We start from the raw sequence: 20549 nt of genomic DNA, 5'->3' as shown, positions 1-20549 counted from the left end.
AGCGAATACTTAGATATTCCTTTTTATATAAATGAATTTCGCTATAGTCATAGTATTTCCTTAATTTTTCACCTGCGTCCTAAACGAATTCTATATGAAAAGCGTAATGTTTATGTATAAACACAGTGAAAATAAAGCCTGAAGTCTTCTAGCAGATAAGATCTTCATTTTCAGCGAAATTAGACCATTTGCATTCATAAAGACCTATGGTGTGAGTTTTGCCTTTGTTTGTAAAAGGGACTTAAAAACTATGTTTAGATTCTTTTTTAATTAAGTTGCTTCATATGTAAACTTTGGAATGGCTGCCTAACAAAATATCAATTAAATCGCTGTTTTTCTTTGGGAGGACAACCATCCATTTCGCTTCCTCAATTAGACAAAACTGCACGCAATGAGAAATAATGTTAAATATTTTTATTATTTTTAAACCACCTTACTACCTGATTAAGTTGTCAATTTTTGAGTTGTTCCCCAAAATTATTAAATCACAAACTGCTGGTTTGACTGTAAAAGAGCAAAACCTCTCTAACTAAGGTGAAACACTCGTGACTCCTGGACAGTTTGTTTCGCACATTTGCAGAAAGTAAGATTTTGTCCGAGAAAATTCCGCAGACTATCGCGAAACTTGCTGTTCAAAAACCCATACAAAAAGGGATTGAGTGCGCTGTTTAGAAACGTTAGCAACATCATAGGAACTTTGACTGAGTCTGGGAAGCTCTGGTGCCTTACAGAACTGTAAAAAATCATGACGAAATAAGGACTCCAGCATATCAGGAATACCACGACAATAATCCATAACATTTTGAACCCTCGCGCTTTCTGCCGGCGCCTGTTTCGTATCGCTTTTGGGGCGTAGAGCTTTTTAGCACGGGACGTGTTGGTGGCGGAGGTGATTTCATCCGCGATAACCGTGTTTTCAGGCGAACGAGCAAACGTGGTTTCACAGTTGAACTGCGAGTTGCTTGGTTGTAAGTTTTCTACGTTTCCAACTTGATTCCCTTTGTGATGGTGAACTCGACGGAATTGTCTACTTGCTGTGCATAGGATAGAAACGTAGGTGAAGGCAATGATCGAAAAAGGCGCTACAAAACATGCAATGAACAGAAAAATCGTGTAGCCGTTATCAACTGACGGTTTACCAAACGAAGGTCGGCAAATTGATTCGCCTGGTACAAAAAAGTAGCCCTCACCCCATCCAAGCACTGGTAATATAGCGCAGATTGCTGCATGAAACCAAACGTACACAATCATTGTTAAGCTTGACCTTTGCGTTATAAGTGTACAATATTTTAAAGGGCGACAGATCGCCAGGTAGCGATCAATCGCGACCAGAGCCAACGTTAGTATAGACGCGATACAGAGGACGGAGAGCAGGAACCCCGTAAGTACGCACATAACCTTGCCGAAGACCCACATTCCGGTGATAGCTGACACCAGCGCGAAAGGCATACACAGCACAGATAGCAAGAAGTCCGTAGCAGCCAAGTTGAATATAAACGAGTTTGTGTTGGTGCGCAAAGAACGATGAGCGAGGATACAACGGCAAATAAAGCTGTTTGCGATTGCGCCTACCACCATTACCATGGCGAGAAAAACACTTTGTATAACAGCAACGGCGGGAAAGCCAGAAGATTGTTCTTTCTCCAGCGACACATTGCCTGAGTCACTCATAGTTGTTTTTAAGATTTAAATTGGATATAAAATGGCTTGCTACAATGCGTTCTCAAACTCCTGTACTAAGCGTCGGCGGTTTTTGATAGCACTCGTCTTTCAATGTTTCATTTATCACCCAGCTTCCGGCGGGCTTTACGACCAATTTAAGATCGTAAAGGCAGTAGATTTTCAAAAGCTAACGAGATACTGCGACTGTTCCTGTACTGTTGTGGTTAAATGATCCGGTGAAAAGATACATCGGCGATTAGTTTTGCCCTCCTGATGACTAAACATCGACACCATCGACTTAGCTTGAAAAACGTGACTTGTTTGAAAGCAATTATATATGCTGTGCGCAAGTTCGCAGCTATTATTTCAAGTCACCTGCCGATATGTAAATACTCTAAAAAAAAATAAAAATATAAAACAAACTGACTTTTGCCGACTACCCCTTATTTGGCCAATTCAAATCATTTTGCCTGACTTTTTGCAATTTTGTTTTTAAATTCTGTTTTTTTTTTCTCGTTTCTTCACCTTTAAATGCGGCGGTGACTCAAACAATCGATAGCCTTAAATTCAATTGTAGGGTTTATGTCCATTAGAAGATCTTGGTTTATTAACTTGTAAGAACCTTAAGAAACCTGAAACTAGCTATAGGTTACTGATGTCGAATAAATTAAGTCTTTCAAGAAGATTTTTTTCTAACTTTTTTAATTCGAATCGAACTGCGAACACAAAAGATACGAAATGAAAAGTGCAAAAATGCACGTTTCGTTTCAATAAAAGGATCATATCGTCAATCTAAGGCCAGAGGGACAAAAAAAACCCACCTCTTTGTAGTTTTGACATATCGTTTATCCTACGAGATAGATGCGAAATTCTTAATTAAAAGAAAATTGCATTAAAAAGTTTGCCAAATGTCATATCGGCTATTCGCGCGGATCACCATCTCTCAGTTATGCATGCTCGATCTCATGCTCTAGAACTTTCTAAGCGTTGTCCCAGTTCTAATGAAGCTTTCTTTAAAAATGAAGAATAAATATTACAGGCAAAGACTGTACAAATATTGATGGCAAACTTGCCAAAGACTTGTCATTTTGTGCAAATACCTTTTGCGTCAGACTTCAGTCTTCTGTAAAAATGCCATCTATTAATTATTTTATCTTTACAGAGCTACCCGAGTCCGTGTTCCTACAAGTTTACGTTTATAATTTAAGATTTTTTTGCTATTTGCAGTTATATCGAACTATTGAGACCTGTTAGACTAGAGAACGCCCGCTCCCGGATGTAATTTTAACAAAGTCACGTTTTTGTATCCTCGGTGCAGAAGACTTTCCGACATCAGGGTAGCTCAAGGCTTTTATCACTTTAACGTAGTTAAAATCGGCAATTTACTTCTGCTTAGCAAAAATATAAAGGATACTTTGAGTTTTTACATAGCGCATCTACTAAAACCTTCACCAGATGATTAATTCCAGCAAATGAGTACAAAGTCATACTTAAAAAGGCGGTATTATAACTAAATATAATATTGGTCAAAAATCTTCCTCAACTAGGACAGTTGTCTTTTACCATAAATTAGAATGTGATACATTTAAGTAAGCAATATCCTCTGAGTCACCAGGAATTGCTCCTTATGTTACTACTTCAATTTTCCTTAATTACAAACCTACTTCTTTTATTCATTAATTATTTTCTCACTCTTAGATTCTCGGCTCTTTAAATTAAATTAAAAGAATGGTTGCGTGGCCAATGCCCGAACGTCCGGCCCACTGGCGTGAACATGTCAATCTTCTCTTGCAGACGTTTTCAGAATCAGCCCCAGACTCCCATTCCTCCGGTCCGAATATTACGTTTTCCGTGTTTGACCAATCAGCAGCTCAGCCTACGTACCACCTGTAGAGGTGACCTGAGAAAGTTGACATACCCTTCCATGCCTGATCACAGGTTACCTGTAGAGGAACCTTGCTTGGTCTCCAGGCTCCAACTACAAATTTGCTGCCAGGAGGAATCTGTCGCGTTCCCAAATACTAACCACGGACCAACAGATTGAGACTGAGACTCAGTTTGAGAACTCGATTGAGGACTACCTTAATACGCGAAATCTTTGCGACATAAAACGTTTCGTATTAATTTTTATTTAAATCGTAAAAATTTTGATGTCGTAAAAAACGAAAGTGGTTTATAAAGGAAGTGTTAAACAAATTAGCTAAATCTGCGAAAATTAATCATTTTTAGCCTGGAGGAGGCAAAGTGCTAATTTTCAAACTTGCCTTACTTGATACTTCCTGCCAAAAAATTCAAAATTCAAGATGGTGGATCAAAGATGGCAGACTTAATGCATGACGTCATTCCGGCGTGTTATGACGTCAAAACTGGCACAGGGCCATTAAAGTGAATTTTTTAGGACGTCTTACACACCCCTAGGTGGTTTTCTGAATTACATGGGGTGGGGCACTTTGTGTCCCCTCTCCCCTGCCTTATAAACAAAATCTACTCTATGTGAGATCCATACTGCACAGTTTATACAACTGAACTTTTAGCGGACAACTCCTGTAAGCGAAAAAGTGGCCCTGGTGATTTCTCCTCTTAAATTCCTCATTTTTAACTTCCCATAAACGGAGACCTTCCGTAAGCGGACAGACAGAAATACTTCAAAATCTGCTTCATTTATCCGTGCATGACCTAAACAAAAAGCGATGTGAAACCCTGAAAAATCTTTTCAATTCCAGTTCGTAAACTGTCACTGTAAGATATCAAACAACATCCAATTTCCTTTTTTATTTTTTCTTTGGGTCAGTTACACGTACAAAAAATTACCACCTTATCACACGGCATTTCCTCCTCCAGTGCTCATTCGTTTTACCGTTATAACAGCACCTGCTGAATTATTAAACGATAAGCATGCTTTAGGAACTTCGTTGCCCATTGTGTGTATGTCCCACTCAGGGCTCGAAACACAAGGGATTTGAGGAAGCTTTGACTTACAAAAAAAGGAATTACCAAAAATACATCAATGTCTCAACCGTAAGCCAAAAGAAATTCATAACGACTTTTCAAAAGGCTGTATATATCAATCGACATCCCAACTGCCAAAAGAGACCAAAAGAGTCGACCGCGGTCAAACGTCAGAAATGTGCAAAAAGCAAGGAAAGTACTTCAAAGATAATTTAGGTTTTAATTTTCACAGTTCAAAGTTTGATACATAACCGGTATCCTGGCGATTTACTTAGTGTTTTGGAGCTTTACTATTAAAAAAAAGTTCCACGTGTTTGAAAATAGTGATATACAGACTTTTCGGCGCAATTTGCCAGAAAACACTTTGTAAAAACACTCGTTTACCTGAGGAAATGGGAATATTTTTACATTCAGCAACCATTTTACTGATCCTTGCTCATACTAACACTTTAATATGAACGCAATTTCCCGAAAAAGAAAGAAAAGCTGTCTGACACGTGTGACGGCGCGCGGTGAACCAAAAGAGTGGCCTGAATAGAAGCGCGGGCACTGGTAACGAAAAACATGTGGCGGGGAAAGGGGAAACAAGATGGCGTCGAAGCGCCGCAAGTTAGAACATGACAACGAACACAGCGAAAAACAGCTTGATGAAAAGGCGGAAAATACAGAGATTCTTCCGAAAGAAACAATGATTTACATCGTACCGAAAAAAATCCCCAAAGCTAGGCTTCAAGTGTTAAACAATCTCGCACGAAAGAAGGGATTTCCCATAACAGAACATCACAGGTCAGTGGTTTTTGTGAAGCTCTATCATGAGAACATTCGAAGTATGGCAACTAATCAGTGATTTGTAAGCCCTTTTGGTTCCCCCTTTGGTCTGAAAAATGAAAACAGCTTAATTTAGATTCAGTAAGCGCAGGTTAGAGATTTGCGGCAGCGGGCGATGAACCAGGAGTATGCGCGCAGGAGTATGTAATGCAACATTAAAGATGATTTTCTGAGAAGTCTACATTGTGGACTGTGGATCTCTCAAAATACCAACAAGAACCAAGTTGGCATTTTAAAGAGAAAAACATACTATTAAAAGAAAAGGGAGGTGTGCCTGGGGTGGGGGTGGGGGTAGGGTTGCCTGGGGGGTGGGTGAGGAAGGGGATAGTTACAGTAAGGCTTAAAACCATCTTCCCCCCTTCTCTCTTCCCTGGCCCGGGGGCTCTGGGGACTGGTGCTTTGGGCTGGGCGTTCCCGGGCGCTCTCTCCATCTTCGCGCCCAGGCCGGCCCTGGACTCCGTCCCGGCCGTCCCGCGCCCGCCCGCGTGGGGCGGGGCAAAACCAGAAAATACATACATCTTATTAACCATTAAAATTTGATCTACATGTTAAGTTTACTCATGACAACAGTGGATGTACAGTAACTCTACAATGGTTCAACAAAGTTTGACTGCATAAAATTAAAGCCCATATCTGAAACATTGTTTTGGGTTTCTGCAGGGATTCAGTAACACACATTGTCACTGGTTATGAGACTGCAGAGAGGGTGCTGGCTTTCATAGAAAGGTATGAACCGCTACTCACCTAACTAATATGAGATGAAAAGTAGCAATGAATATTAGTATTTACCTGTAGTATGTAACTTTATTTAAAGTTTCTGACTGCCTGGGTCTAAACATGTAAAAATATATATTAATTAAGTCAGGGGTTGTTAGAGGTCATCTAGAGAATCAGAAGCTTATTGTGATTCTTGCATAAGTCTTTTCTCTGAGAGCAGGGCCAAACCAGACCAGGTTATGGCAGTAACCATGGGGCTCAGGAGGGAATGCCCTCTAGAAATTTTAAAATCATTCAATCTTATTCAACTGGAGATAATCCCCAGTTGAATAAGATTGATTTTTCTCAAGAAAGACCTCATGAAAAATGTCTCTCAAAGAGTTTCAGAGCTTCTAGATTCAATTATTTTCCCAACAAAACACATTTTGTTTTTAACTTTGGGTAAAAAGCTAGGCGAGGCAAGTGCCTTGTCTTGCCTCTTGCTTGTTATGGCCCAGGAGAGAATTAATTGGAAGAGCTATTTTTACGACAGACAATGGATTTTTGTTATAAATTATGTAAATACAATAAATGGCAATAAATTTGTCTATATATAAAACATTTTCTATTCTTTAGGCCACTTGAAGAGAATGTAGAGATTGTGACTCTTGATTGTAAGTACAGTCATGTGTATTAATAACATTTTGTTCAAAGGGTGGATAACGCAATCCACAGGATAAATCACTATCCAGTGGATAGCAAAGTACGTTTTGTATGACAGTTATCCACTGGATAGTGATTTACCTGGTGGATTGCGTTATCCACCCTTTGAGCAACTAGCAAGTCGCAACTGCAACTCACAACTCGCAACTCCAACTCACATCTTGCAACTGCAAATCGCAACTAGCAACTCTATGACTCACATTCTTCCCACACCCTTAAATAATTTGAGCTTGATCTTGTTGATCAGGGCTGAGCGACTGTATAACAGCAGGCAAAATATTGGATGTTACTGATAATGTCAAGGTCAGATCTGCTGGGATGTCAACAACACAAACATCAAGGTGGGGGTTTTAAAGCCACCAGTCTCACTCTGTAGACACATAACAGTTAGTTATTTCATTTTGTATAGTCAACTATTTTAAGTATTGTTTGATTTCACTAGTTGAATTGTAATTCAGTAAGTAATGAATTCATTTTTTGGCTTGATTAAAAATACATGTGGTATATTTTCTTTTCCAATTTCTATTTACAGTGGAACCCCGATATAACGATCTTCGATATAACGATATTCCCGATATAACGATGAATATGTTATGTCCCGGCAAAAATAAAATGTATGGGACAGAACCTCGATATAACAATATAATTTTACTGCCCCCTTGGCATATCGTTATATCGGGGGTTCCACTGTATTTATTTATTATTTTTTGCAACCTTACATGTATATACATATTTAACCTGAGTATCAGGCCTTCCTAAGGGGAGGGGGGAGGGGAGGGGAAGGAAAGAGGAGAGGAAGGCCTGACACAAACGCTTTGATTGGGTCATGTCAAACATCCAGATTCTGGATGTGGCGCTGATTGGGTAATTCACAATGGGCCCTGACGTCACACCACCGGCCGGAAATAAACATTTCATAACGGCGTCTTCTATGACGGCGTTTTCCACGCGAACGAACAGTGAACGAAAACTTCGCTCGACGTTATTCAGCGTTATTTCAGTGTATTTATGGACGGCGACGACTTCAAAACGGCTCGTGAAGGCGCTCTACAGTTTTTCCTGGAATTAGACGTAATAGAGGACAGAAGTTATGCCTCGAAAGCTGCTTGTGAAACGGAAAGTCGACGTCCTTGGAGTTTTAGCAAAATAAAGGTGACGGGCCTACGTTTGTGACATTTGTACCCTTGCCGTTCTGTGTTAAATTCGGTTTTTCGACGTGATTTGCTTCTCACTTCTTTCTGAGGGGAACTGTTTTATTTAGAGGCATTATGTATTAAGTAGAGCTGTAAGATTGTGGCCAAGGAAATGTCTAGAGGTCATTGCATAATAGTCTGCGCTGCGTGGTTTCCTGTTTGTTTCACACTACTTTGCCACATGTTTTGCTAGTTTGTTTTTGCTCAATTCTATTTGTAAGATATGCTTTAAACTCTGAAATTTTCGCCGTGTAAGGACAAAATATATGTTCCGTGAAAACGTTGATTACTTGCATTTTATTGATGCCGGGATCGGCATTATAAATATTGTTGCAAGATGTATTGTGTCTTATCAGTTATATCTTGGTCCGGCTTCGCAAGTGACAACCGGAAATGAATTTGATTGGTTGACGCTTATCACGCCGTGAGGGGTGGAAAACTGGAATTAAAGCGTCTGTGTCAGGCTTTTCTTTCCGTCCGCGCTCCTTCCTTTTCCCCCTACCCCTTAGAAAAGCCTGATACTCAGGCTAATACATATTTGTATCTGCATTTAAAATTTTAGTGGTTAGTCGATGTCCCATTTTTATGAATAAACCCATACCCTGTACAATCAAGAGGCAGCAGAAATTACTTCATGATTTAAAGTCAAACATCCACGGCCGTTTATCTGTGCACCACATTAAACAAATTTCATTGGCCACAATAAATTGTTTTTGGACTAAGGAAGATGTGAAGTTGCAATGATTCTCAAGAGAAATGTTAGTCTAATAGTAATAAATTATAATAATTGTGGGCACTTTATTAAAGCTTTGACAAAAAAAGAAGGGATCTCCTGAAGTCTTGTGTGTTTTTAAAATGCTTTCAGTAATGCAGAACGCAACACAACCACTGAAGAAACTGTATTCGGTGAATATCAGGTAAACAGTTGGCCATGAACTCTGTTCTATTAAACCAACTTAAAAATTTTATTATTGTCAAAATGTTTACATTACATTAGGGTGTTTTTTGTTTCTTTTGACAGGACACCAAGTTTGTTTGCCAGAGAGCAACTCCTTTGAAACACCACAATACAAAATTCACTGTGAGTATAATATGATCCTATTTCCAACCCAATTGACATGAAAACCATACACTTTGGGATTACTCATACATGTATATGGCCCTCAAAAACTCTATTGGTATAGCCCATAAAGACAGTGATGAAAGTTATTTCAATTGAAGACCTGCGGGAAAGATCGGCCCCTGGAATTTCTGGCTTATTCGAACATTATCAAAAACAGCTCCAAATTGCGCATGCAGGTTTGTTTACGTGTGCTTAGCACTCTCCTGTCTTTCATTTCACTGGTCTTTGTTTCGTTTTTGAAAAATTACACATGCAAAAAGACAAGGTTTTTGCTGGCGCTGCGTCTTTTTGACTTTTCTTTTACAAAGGATAAACAAAGGAAACCTTTTGTTTCTCAAAACGATGAAGTCAGCTAAATTTTTAGGGTTACATTCCTAGCCCTAAAGCAAAAGGTAACCGCAAGGCCTTAGGGTCAAGGTTAGAGTTTCAGATTAGGGTTACAGACTTAGCCCTAACGCGAAAGCCTAGCCCTAACGCAAAAAAAAAGCTTAACCCTAACCCCAAGGGTTTAGGGTTAAGTCGTTTAAAGTTAAGTTTAGGATCAGAGTCAGCCTCAACCTTTAGATCGCGCTTTTAATGCAGTAAGCTTTCACGCCAGTTTGCTTGCAGCTAGCTTTCACTGCAGTCTGCTTGCAGTTAGCTAATTAGTGCAGAATGCACTATTGTGATGGTTTGGTGGGTTGGCGTTTGCTAAACCCCTAAACCACTAAACCACTAAACCACTAAACCACTAAGCCACTAAACCGCTAACGCGGTGTAAACTTTTAATCACCAATTAATTAATTAATTAATATCAATTAATTAATTATTTCTGTAAAGGGGGAGGGGATGGAGAGCACCTGACCGTGTGCCCTTGGTAAATCGGGGAGTCCATTACGATACTTACAATTGAAGAACTCAAGGTATATATTTGTTTCAGAAAGCACGATGCTCTCCTTGTGGTACAATTCTTTCTGGAAAAAAATACTTTGTGCTAAACGCATGCGCAGATCAGTCTTCATCACGAACATTGCGTTTTTCTTCTGCAGAAGGATTCGTGTAGACTCCGTGGCCCCAAGTTAAAACCACAAATTAATTGAATTAGACAGTAAGGCGTCATAGCAGATCATGTGAAATAATTCTTGATATGGCAATGCTGTTTTCTTAGAAAAGGTGATCTAGCATCTCATAATTAATTGATAACCTGATAACATCTGTGTTATAATCAATGTCGCCTTCTTTGCAGAAAATAAATCACGTTACCATAGACATCATGTTACATCCGTTTTCGACAAAAACAAAAGTATGTTACATGTTTTTGACAAAAACAAAAGTATCTCGTTTGCTGTTTCAATAACAAACTGAAATTCAAGCTATCGAAAATTAAAATAACAGTGACGTGTTTAGAAATTTTGTATTAAAGCCTAACGTGGTGTGCTTTTCAATGCGGTTGAATTCCTGTAGAATCCGTGGCGTTAATTTAATTAGACTTAAAAGGCATCACAGCGATCTGCGAGAAAAAAACAAGAATATCATGTTACATCCGTCACTTCCTTTCCTTTTATTTGTTCTCCATCAGTTGAACTAACCTCCGTTTTATTTTGTAAAACCTCTGCCGCTTTAGTGTTTGAACATGCTTTCGTGACGGTTCCGACATTTCTTGAAAGAAATCTTCACACTACGTGCTTCTCGGCTTCATGCTTGAGTGAGCGTGTGACGTGTTCACAGCGCTTTCGTAAATCGTAATTAGGTATGCAAAAACTTGCACCGGGATTTTCGGCGTGAACACCTGATAACCAGGAAACAAATATCCTAGCTGTACTGCGTTTTAAAAACCCTTTCGAAAAAGATGTTTTTTTAATAGATTTGTTCTTTAGTTTTGAGAATCGTCTTTCGTGCAGTTTAAACCGTAACTTAATTAAATTAAACAAATGTCATCGATGTCGCCGTAAAACAAACAAAAAACAAGAGTTTCATGTTACGGCATTTTCAAGGAAAACAAAAGTATTTTGTTACAAACGAACAAAAGTGTCGTGTTACGTTTGCAAAGATTAACGTAAGGAACACCTAGGAAAGAATACAAGTAGCCTGTGAACAGTTTTTCCGAAAGTAAAGTAAAGCAAATAAACACGAACATATATAAAACATCATACTTTCAATTGTTCCATATTGCATTCTGCACTTACCAAATCATCGAGATTTTTTTTGTTGTTTCGGGCAAGACTATTTTAATCTGTTACCGTTTGCTGTAATTTGAGGTGAAAGTGAAATATAGATTAATTGTTGTGATAGACTGAATATGTTTGCTGGTGTTGCCACTTTACCGTAAAGTTCCGTGTATAAGCCGCACCCGTAGATAAGCCGCACCCCCAATTTGGAAGCTCAAATTTTGGAAAAAAAAAATATACAGACCATAAAGTTTGAAGTTCAAGTGAAGTTCTATTGGTAAACAAACAAACACTGACACGGCGGTTGTTGCAACATTTAATACAAATTAAGACCTACGAAAGCGGAATTTCACTTGTCATACCTTCCTTTTAGTTTGAGTTCACAATATCTTAAACTTGGATGCTCTCTTGATATAATTTTTTCGAGATTATCACTTCTAAACACTTGTAATTCGTTCGAATCGTACGCGAATGATGAATGCTTAGTAGCCAAGCTTTGAAATGTAGAGAGGAGTCTGGGCTCTAAAAACAAACATGGCGGCACTCGGCGGCACTTTCTTCGGAAGAAACCACATTTTTATTTCAAGATTCTTGGAAACTGCAACCCGCAACAGGATAAAAACTTCATGCAGAAAATGAGTTTGTTAATCCAACAGATGCATTTGTTGTGAAGGTCAATAAAAAAGCGAAGCGGTCGGCCATTTGCCTTGTGAGTACTTGCGTTTATCTTGGTGCTTTCTCGCATGCGACAGAAAGACATGATTCGAGGTAACCATGATTCGAAGTGACTGGCAGGCTTCACTGCAAACAGCTTTGCAGAGGAACTAAAAGGCAGTGAACAACAAAGTTTTAAGGTTGTTATATGTTTATTCAGTGACGTCTATGAATATTAATAAGCCTTTTAGAACTTCAACCAGAGATGTTTCCGTAGATAAGCCGCACCCCCGATTTTTGACTTGAATTTAGAGGAAAAGGGTGCGGCTTATACACGGAACTTTACGGTATACTAGTTTTGCTTTCAGTTAAGTGCCGCCGACCTGCTCTCACTTCTATCTCCACTCCTTACATCAGCACGCATCTACAAAATCCCACGAAAACAACATAAACTAAGGCACGAATCGATTGATTGATTGATTGATGAATATTTAATGAGGCACAGAAAAAATTTTTGCAACAGACGTCCCCTGCGAAATCCTCTAAAGAATTTTTTAAAGTCTAAAACCAGGTCACTTCTCGGCAACTTTGTCGCGGCAGCACCCAAGCAGACCCTGCAAAACTCGTGTTGATAAAGTTCCCGGCAAGAAACCTCTTGTTTTAGGCTTTTTATGCGGCCAGGCTCAAAACTACCTTGGTTTGTGCAACGTTTTTTACGAAGCGCTAAACAGCGCTGTTGTACAAAACAAAGGCAGAAACATCGCTCAGTTCTTCGAGCGATGCTGTAAACTTACGGGTATTCAGACTTAATGATGTCCTTCAACCACCTGGCAGCCGCACTTGAGCTTAAACTATAAACTTCTACATTTTACTTTCAAAGGCGCCATTTTGCTCAATTCAAACTCTTCCGCCTCTAACATGTGACCTTATGTCACAATGCAGTATCCAGTCCTACTCTTCTCAAATCAACAAGAAACATGGCAGCAGCGAGTCGAGGACATGCTTGTAAAATGGTTTCTTGCCTTCCGTAGACGCTTAGAAAACCCTACAGGAAAAGATGTGCATGCGATACGTTGGAAAACTCAGACTACTAGCTGACTGGGAGAACGTAAGCTTGCAAAATGCCTTTTTTTTGCATTCATTATTTCTGAAAAATGAAGAAAAGACCCGCCAAATGCAACACAGGACAGTGTTTAGCACATGTAAACAAACCTGCATGCGCAATTTGGAGCTGTTTCGATAATGTTCGAAATTTCAGGGGCCGTTCTTTCCCGCAGGTCTTCAATTAGTCTTTTTAACATCATTCTTTAGGATGCTCTTGAAATCCTTGAACGTCATGCAGTGTATGTGGACAGTGGTCAAAGGGATTCCAGAGCTCTAGCTTTCAGACGAGCAGCTTGTGCCCTCAAGTCTTATCCAAAGTATGGCATTTACATGTAATTTTTAAAGAAGTATTTAATTACTTGAAAGGAAGGTCACACTATAAAATAAATTTACTTTAGGAAGAAAAGTTCTTTGCATACTATACGGGCCTATGCTGCTGGATGTGATTATTATAAAAGGCAAGATATTGGTGTCAAGAAGATGTGATTATTCTACAAGGGGAGATATTGGTGTGAAGTTTGAACTGCACAGCCAAATGGGGTGTGGCCATTCATTCAAAGCATCTTACACTTAAGAAGTTTCTGGCTATCCATGCCCTGTTGTTGGGCTACTAGGGTGAAACTTAACTCCATCTTTTATTGCAAAATCCCTATCCTGTCTCAATCCTTCCCATGATCACCCTTTATCTCCAATTTTCTTTTAGTTTGCCTCAATGATGCCTTCCCAAAGCAGTCTCCAATGTTAGTTAGTTAATTCTGTTGTTATTATGAGAATTAATTTTTTGGTCTGAGTTTGTACTACTAACTATGGTTTGTACATCCTGTAACAGCTGATTGGTTAAGGCATCAAACCACTCATTACAAGCGTGTACTGTGTTGTGATCTAAAGAGACTTTGTGTATAGATTGGATGCTAGCAGCACCAAAGTTTGTTAATTTTGTTGTAGCCATTTAGGTTTTGGAGGACGAAGAGCCAATCTGTGGAAGCACTTCTAATAAAGTCATAATTATTTATTATTGTTATATTATTTCATGAATTAAAAAAACTGTGTTCTAGGCAGATCACCAGAATTGAAGAGGCAGCCAAATTAAGCAGTGTGGGGAGTCATAGCAAGAAAGTGATTCAGGCAAGTTGGTTAGTATTGAGAAAGGTGTTAATAACCAGTCAGTAACACAAAAATAATTTCCTTCAAACATAATGTGATATTATACAATTGTAATTATCTTTACTTCTTGCAAAAACAGGACATTCTAGAAAATGGCTCCTCAGATGAAGTTCAAGATATCATATCTAGTGACTTTTTCAAGTCGATGGAGGTTTGTACACGTAGTTCTCTGCAATAATCTAGCCAATTGGTAGTTGAATTAATTTACATGTATGTGTAAATCAGCAAGCCCATTAGTAAGTCTATCAGTTTGCCTGCCCTTGATTGACAGACTGATGGATTGACAGTCAGTTGGTTAGTGGGTTGGTCAGTCAGAGAGTCAGAGACGTTGGACAGTCAGTCAGTCAGACAGACAGACAGTCAGACAGTCAGTCAGCTAGTCAGTCAGTCAGTCAGTCAGACAGTCAGTCAGTCAGTCAGTCAGACAGTTAGCCAGTCAAGGTTTGTACACGTAGTTCTCTGCAATAATCTGGCCAATTGGTAGTTGAATTAATTTACATGTATGTGTAAATCAGCAAGCCCATTAGTAAGTCTATCAGTTTGCCTGCCCTTGATTGACAGACTGATGGATTGACAGTTAGTTGGTTAGTGGGTTGGTCAGTCAGAGAGTCAGAGACGTTAGACAGTCAGTCAGTCAGTCAGACAGAGAGACAGACAGACAGACAGACAGTCAGACAGTCAGTCAGCTAGTCAGTCAGTCAGACAGTTAGTCAGTTAGTCAGTCAGACAGACAGTCAGTCAGACAGTTAGTCAGTCAGTCAGTCAGTCAGTCAGTCAGTCAGTCAGTCAGTCAGTCAGTCAGACAGTTAGCCAGTCAATCAGTCAGTCAGTGGTCAGTCAGTGGGTATCTTTAGTCAGTTGGTCATCAACCAATGAATGAAGCAATTGAATAATAGCTGTGCATGTACCATTCATTTTACAGATATTTTCATCTGTTTATGGATGTGGGCCTGCAACAGCTCGAAAGTGGTACGAAAAAGGTTACCGGAGCATGGCTGATGTTATCCAGGCAGTATCAGATGGGATGAAACTCACTGAACAACAGACAATGGGTAAGGGGAAGATCAGAGATGCCAACCTTGCATAAGGTACCTCCTCTCAACCCCAAAATGGAGTAAACAAATAGATCTCTCTTTGAGGATTCAACCTCAAAAACTGTCTACTATCTAAATATTTTCCAGGCAATTGGTCAAAATTAAGCATGGAAATATGTATTTCAAACACTTTCATTTGTAGTAGATAAAAAAGATGGTAATTAGTGTTTATTGGTGATCTGTGTGGGAGTCCAGGAGATTCGGTCTGTATCCAGGAGACTCCCTGATAATCAGTCCTTAAGCTAAACCATTTTGTGCATTACAGGTTTGAAGTATCACAGTGATCTGGTTCAACCTGTTCCAAGAGAGGAAGCCATCAAGATTAAGGAAATTGTTGTTAGAGAGGTTCGTTGAATGAAGGAGAATCGATTAGAATTATGGTTTCTACTTGAATTATTTTGTTTTACTTACAGATATTACAGATGTTCTTAATCTGCAGATCTGCTTGGAACATGTAACTGACCAAATTTTAACTTGTTTTACATTGTCCAGCCAATTTGAATGCAATTATTTACCTTATTAAAAGCAACATATTCATTTGTTGATTTGCAATTTTAAATTAATTTACAGTTGGACACAGTTCAGCAAAACTGTGCAGTGGAATTAGTTGGTGGATATCGCAGGTGAGAATCTGTGCCTGTTTTTGCTTTAAAGGGGTTTAGTTTGCATTTGGCCATAAAATTTTAACAACTATAAGAAGCATTAATTAATTAATTATTTAATTATCTCTACTTAATTAATTTCTTCTATCCCTGAATGGGAAGCGGGAGATGACCTGGCCTTATGGTTAGTGCGCTGGACTCCACATCCAGCAGTCTGGGTTCAAGCTCTTGCCAGGATCTTTGTGTTGTGTTCTAGCAAGACACTTTACTTTCATGGTGCCCTCTCCCAGGTGTATAAATGGATACCAGTAAATTTAATACTGGGGGGGGGGGGGGTAACCCTGCGATGGACTAGCAACCCATCCAGGAAGGAGTAGAAATACTCCTAGTCACTTAGGCTGCAGAAACCGAGATAAACTCCAGCGGTATGGTCTGCTTGGCTCGATACAGGATGTACTTTTACCTGGATGGGGATGCTACTATAAAGTCCACCAGACAGTTACTCAACAGCATTAAATTCAGGTCTGTAGTTTTTGTGTAGTTAGTTACATGGAGTTAGATCATTGTCACTTTCTAAATTTCCTCATAAACTTCAGTTGTTGTATTTTTTAACCAGAGGTAAACCTTCAGGGCACGATGTGGACATATTAATCACACACCAAGATGAAAAAAAAGTTGAAGGATTGTTATCTAAACTGGTTGAGAGACTTGAAAAGTTGGTAAGCATGTAATTTTTCCCTCAAAAAGAAAAGTTAACTGAATTTTTCGATGCTCTACCTCTTTTGTCGTGGTCAAATCAGGCATCTAATTCAAAGTGTGAAGAATTTTCTTGTATATTTTTAGGGCCACATGCGTCATAAGGATTTGATGGTTGGTCGCAATCCACATTTTGAAACTAAGAGTGGAAGTCAAAGGTTTGTTGCATTTATTTAGCAGTTTCAAAAAATTATAATTTATTTGTAGCAATCAATTAAGTTGAAAAGAATTTAAAATTCAAACTTTGGGAACTGAAATACTGACTGCTACTGACAGTAACTGCAGTTTAGTTGTGCCTTGGGACACAGACTTGTCAGTTTAGTTCAGAGAGTACTATTGCAAGGTTTCCTGATCTTATCTTGATAGTATGATAGTGCATTGGATTTGTGGACTTCCTGTAAAGTAGTTTTTAGCTAAGTGGACCATCCAGATGTCTGTTTACTCTGGCCTATTTAAAGGAGAATCACTATAAAGAGCATTTTACTTTTTTTATCAGACAGGGAGGCCAGATGGATAACCTCGATCATTGCTTCTGCATGTTCCAAGTAGAAACAAATGCAGAAAATAAGACAGTGGAAACTACACAAGCCAGTCCTGAAACTGACAAGACAGGTTCCTGTGCAGATACATGTCCTGAGGGGAGGGGAGGGGCAGGCAGTGAGGAGAGTGGACTTGATTGTGACGCCACCAAAACAATTCCCATTTGCTCTTTTAGGATGGACTGGTTCTAAGGTAAGAATGAACAATATTGTGCAAAAGAAACTGCAAAATAAACCTAGATATATATAACTATATCCATGTAGGCATTGCAGGTCCATGTTGTTAGACGCAGTCTTTACATTAATGCAGAAAAACCCTTGTGGATGGGCCAGCTTTTGCTGGTCATCAACCTCTGAGTTATACTATTTTCAGCTGATGAACTTTTAACGATAATTATATTAATAACTGGTGCTTATCTTCCTTATCTTTAGCAATTTAATCGTTCATTGAGGGACTATGCACGGAAGATATTGAAAATCAAATTATCAAACCATGGAATGTGGAATCACAATCAAATGGTAAGTTATCACAATACAGAAAGGCTTGCAAATCACTTGCAGTAAAAGCAATAGTTTTCTGTTTTAAGAACTCAGTGGGATACTTTCTTCCTGAATGGGAGGCTAGTCCATTGCAGGTCCCCCCCCCCCCCTTTCCTGGAACATTTTGTTAGTTTGCCATAACAGTTAGATAAGATAAGATAAAGATAAGATAAAAATTTTATTGAACACTCCTAAAGAGGTTTTTCAGTAAACAATACATGAAGTTGAATAAAAGTTTGATGGTGCTTATTAAGGGTGCATTCCTTTGGGATGATCCAGTGCAGGATCAATGATCCAATATCCCTCGGATCATGGAACATCAAAGAAACTGATGAATCCTTGCCCAGAGTGGGTTTTGAATCATTGTTCCTAATCCAGATCATCCCAAAGGAGCACAACCTTGTATAGAGGCATTGTTATCGATTTGGAAGATTTCCAATGCACAGAAGTGCGAACAGTCGCATCCTGGCACTTGTATCTGTTATTGGTGTCAGTTTATTGACGAGTTTACTGCTTTTCTCTAGCCTGCTCGTCAAATAGAAGCCAGGTCAGAACAAGAGATATTTGAAGAACTGAAGCTTGTATACAGAGAACCAGAAGACAGAAATGCATAGCGAACTGCAGCAAATCTTCGACTTGGTGTTCTCAGTTACTAAAATAACAGAGGACATTTCACCTGTTTCTACTGAGTTTTTGTAGACACTAAGTGAAATCTGTTGACACTAAATCCATGAATCTGATTGGTTCTTTCCCTGATAGAACATGATCACGTGTACATTGCTTTTGAAAGGGAACATTATTCTTGTAGGTTTTGGACTGCAAATGTTTAGTGCGTCTACTAATTGAAACAAAATATTTAGACTTCTCACCCTTGTTTTTTAAGAGCAGTCAACTTGGCTGTGCCTTGTTGACCTTTGCTCATGGAAAACTCAGGTTCATAGCTACTCAGTCTAACATATATGGACATTTGAAAGAACAAGAAATTATGTGGAAACACAAACCATAGGTGAGTGTTTTTTCGAGTTCTTCCAAATGTTTACGAGTGTTTCTCAAACTCAGTAGAAACCTGGCGAATGTGTTTACTATTTCTTTTCGAAAAAAATATATTTAGGCAAGGAAAATCACATGTACATGTACAACTCATTTTTTTACTTTTTTAAGTTTTTTTATTATTAATAACACATCTTGTGGAGAAAATAATAAACTAGTGTAAAAACCATCCCGAAAAGTTTTATGCAGAGATTTCTACTTGTACCCATAGCTCAATAACATAATTAGATACAAGTGTTTATTGGATTTATATTATGGTAACTGGACTGAACACTTGGATTCCAGTTTGGTCAAATTGTTATAGTTTTGATTAATGATGCTGTATTCTTAATAACCAGAGGTTTCAATAAGAGGTAGCAACCAGCAAAATTTGCTGTCAACTCATGTTAAATTGCCATATTTTGCTGCTGCCAAGATTTCTTTTTAAATGATGGCACTATAGATTAAAATTGAACTGCCATCAGCTGCAGGCCTAATTTGCAGTTTTTCCCACCTACTTAAAAACTTACTGAAACCCATGGGTAACTGAACATAATTTTATTAAATCATTATAATTTTCAATTTCCTCAAACTTTATTTACTATCACACATGTAGTAGTACTCCAGGCTAAAGTTCATATCTTTCACTCGCCAACACCCATCTGATAAAAATATTATAAAATATTCACAAGAATTATGACTTACTGATAATTCTAGATGTTTATTTATTCATATAAATAAGCTATACAATCAAACATCATTTCTGTTGTTTAGAATTTGACATGATCAACATGTCATGCCATATTTTGATTAAGTGCCAAACCTTGAATAAACGACCCAATAGAATCATGAAGTTTAACACTACTCCTTAACACATGTTTGAAATAAGAAAAGGCAGACTGAATAGCGAAGCGTGCAAGTGACGTCACGACTCAGACAAACAAACTGAAATGGTGGACGATTTTCCTAAAACACGTTTTAAATTAACAGCCAGTGTTCCTAAAACACCTTTCATAAAACAAAAACTTTGCCTAGATTCCTTCTATTTCCCTCAGAACACGCTGATGTTTTCTGAGCCTCGTTGGGGTTATATTCATTTGCATTCTATTTTTAGGCCTTGTGCGCTTCGCTATTACAACAACTGGGGGGAGAGGGGAAGGGTTCTTGCCAGAACTAAATTTGTATAAAATGCATAAAAATGAAGATGGTTTAATCAAGGCAGCGAAGAGTAAACCAGGGGTGCTTAATCAAGTTAATATGGTCACATAATTTAGTACGAATTAATGGGCAATTTGCAGGTATATTATAAAACAGTTATTTTATGATAACTTTGGAATCAGGAGGCATTGTTAGCATTGTTCTTTTTTCTCCTCCTCTAACTGATAATCACAAGAGTCAGCAAAGCAGATCAAAGAACTAAATCTCCCACTATATAAGTAAACTATGTCACTCATTTACAGTCTAACAAAAAGATTTACAATTTACAGTGACAAGTAACAGTAGTTTGCATGCTCTGATAAAAAAAAAAGATTACTGAAGCTGAAAGTTACCTTAACTTCATTTTTTAAAAATTTGTCTTAAATCTTCATCTATTGACTATTAAGCTCCCTGAGCCCTCCTTTTCAATAACTTATCAATGTAGAGCCGTTTCTTGGAAAGCTCTATACTATCAATTTACAGCTGTACACATGACTTGTATGAAAATGCATTTTGTGCAAGTAACATTAATTTTTTTATGCAAGCCGT

At 38.5% G+C, this 20549-nt stretch overlaps 2 protein-coding genes across 2 annotated transcripts; one reads left to right on the top strand and one right to left on the bottom strand.

Moving 5' to 3' along the window:
• Positions 1-409: 409 nt before the first annotated feature.
• Positions 410-1971, bottom strand: LOC144654026 (alpha-1A adrenergic receptor-like). The gene has a single exon (XM_078514146.1). It carries the CDS (start codon positions 1669-1671, stop codon positions 526-528), a length of 1146 nt encoding a protein of 381 aa, XP_078370272.1. The 5' UTR covers positions 1672-1971; the 3' UTR covers positions 410-525.
• Positions 1972-5195: 3224 nt separating this feature from the next.
• Positions 5196-19815, top strand: LOC144653868 (DNA-directed DNA/RNA polymerase mu-like). Its single transcript, XM_078513986.1, has 17 exons — positions 5196-5397; positions 6100-6165; positions 6772-6809; positions 7106-7199; positions 8917-8968; positions 9073-9132; positions 13287-13396; positions 14135-14204; positions 14323-14394; positions 15166-15295; positions 15603-15682; positions 15908-15960; positions 16556-16658; positions 16783-16853; positions 17192-17427; positions 17667-17753; positions 18299-19815. Exons 1-15 carry the CDS (start codon positions 5201-5203, stop codon positions 17424-17426), a joined length of 1431 nt encoding a protein of 476 aa, XP_078370112.1. The 5' UTR covers positions 5196-5200; the 3' UTR covers position 17427; positions 17667-17753; positions 18299-19815.
• Positions 19816-20549: the final 734 nt, after the last annotated feature.

Source organism: Oculina patagonica, chromosome 5 (genome assembly GCF_052425735.1).
Source record: "Oculina patagonica isolate OP01 chromosome 5, crgOcupat, whole genome shotgun sequence".
Lineage (NCBI taxonomy): Eukaryota > Metazoa > Cnidaria > Anthozoa > Scleractinia > Oculinidae > Oculina > Oculina patagonica.
This window is presented reverse-complemented; position numbering and strand designations above follow the sequence as displayed.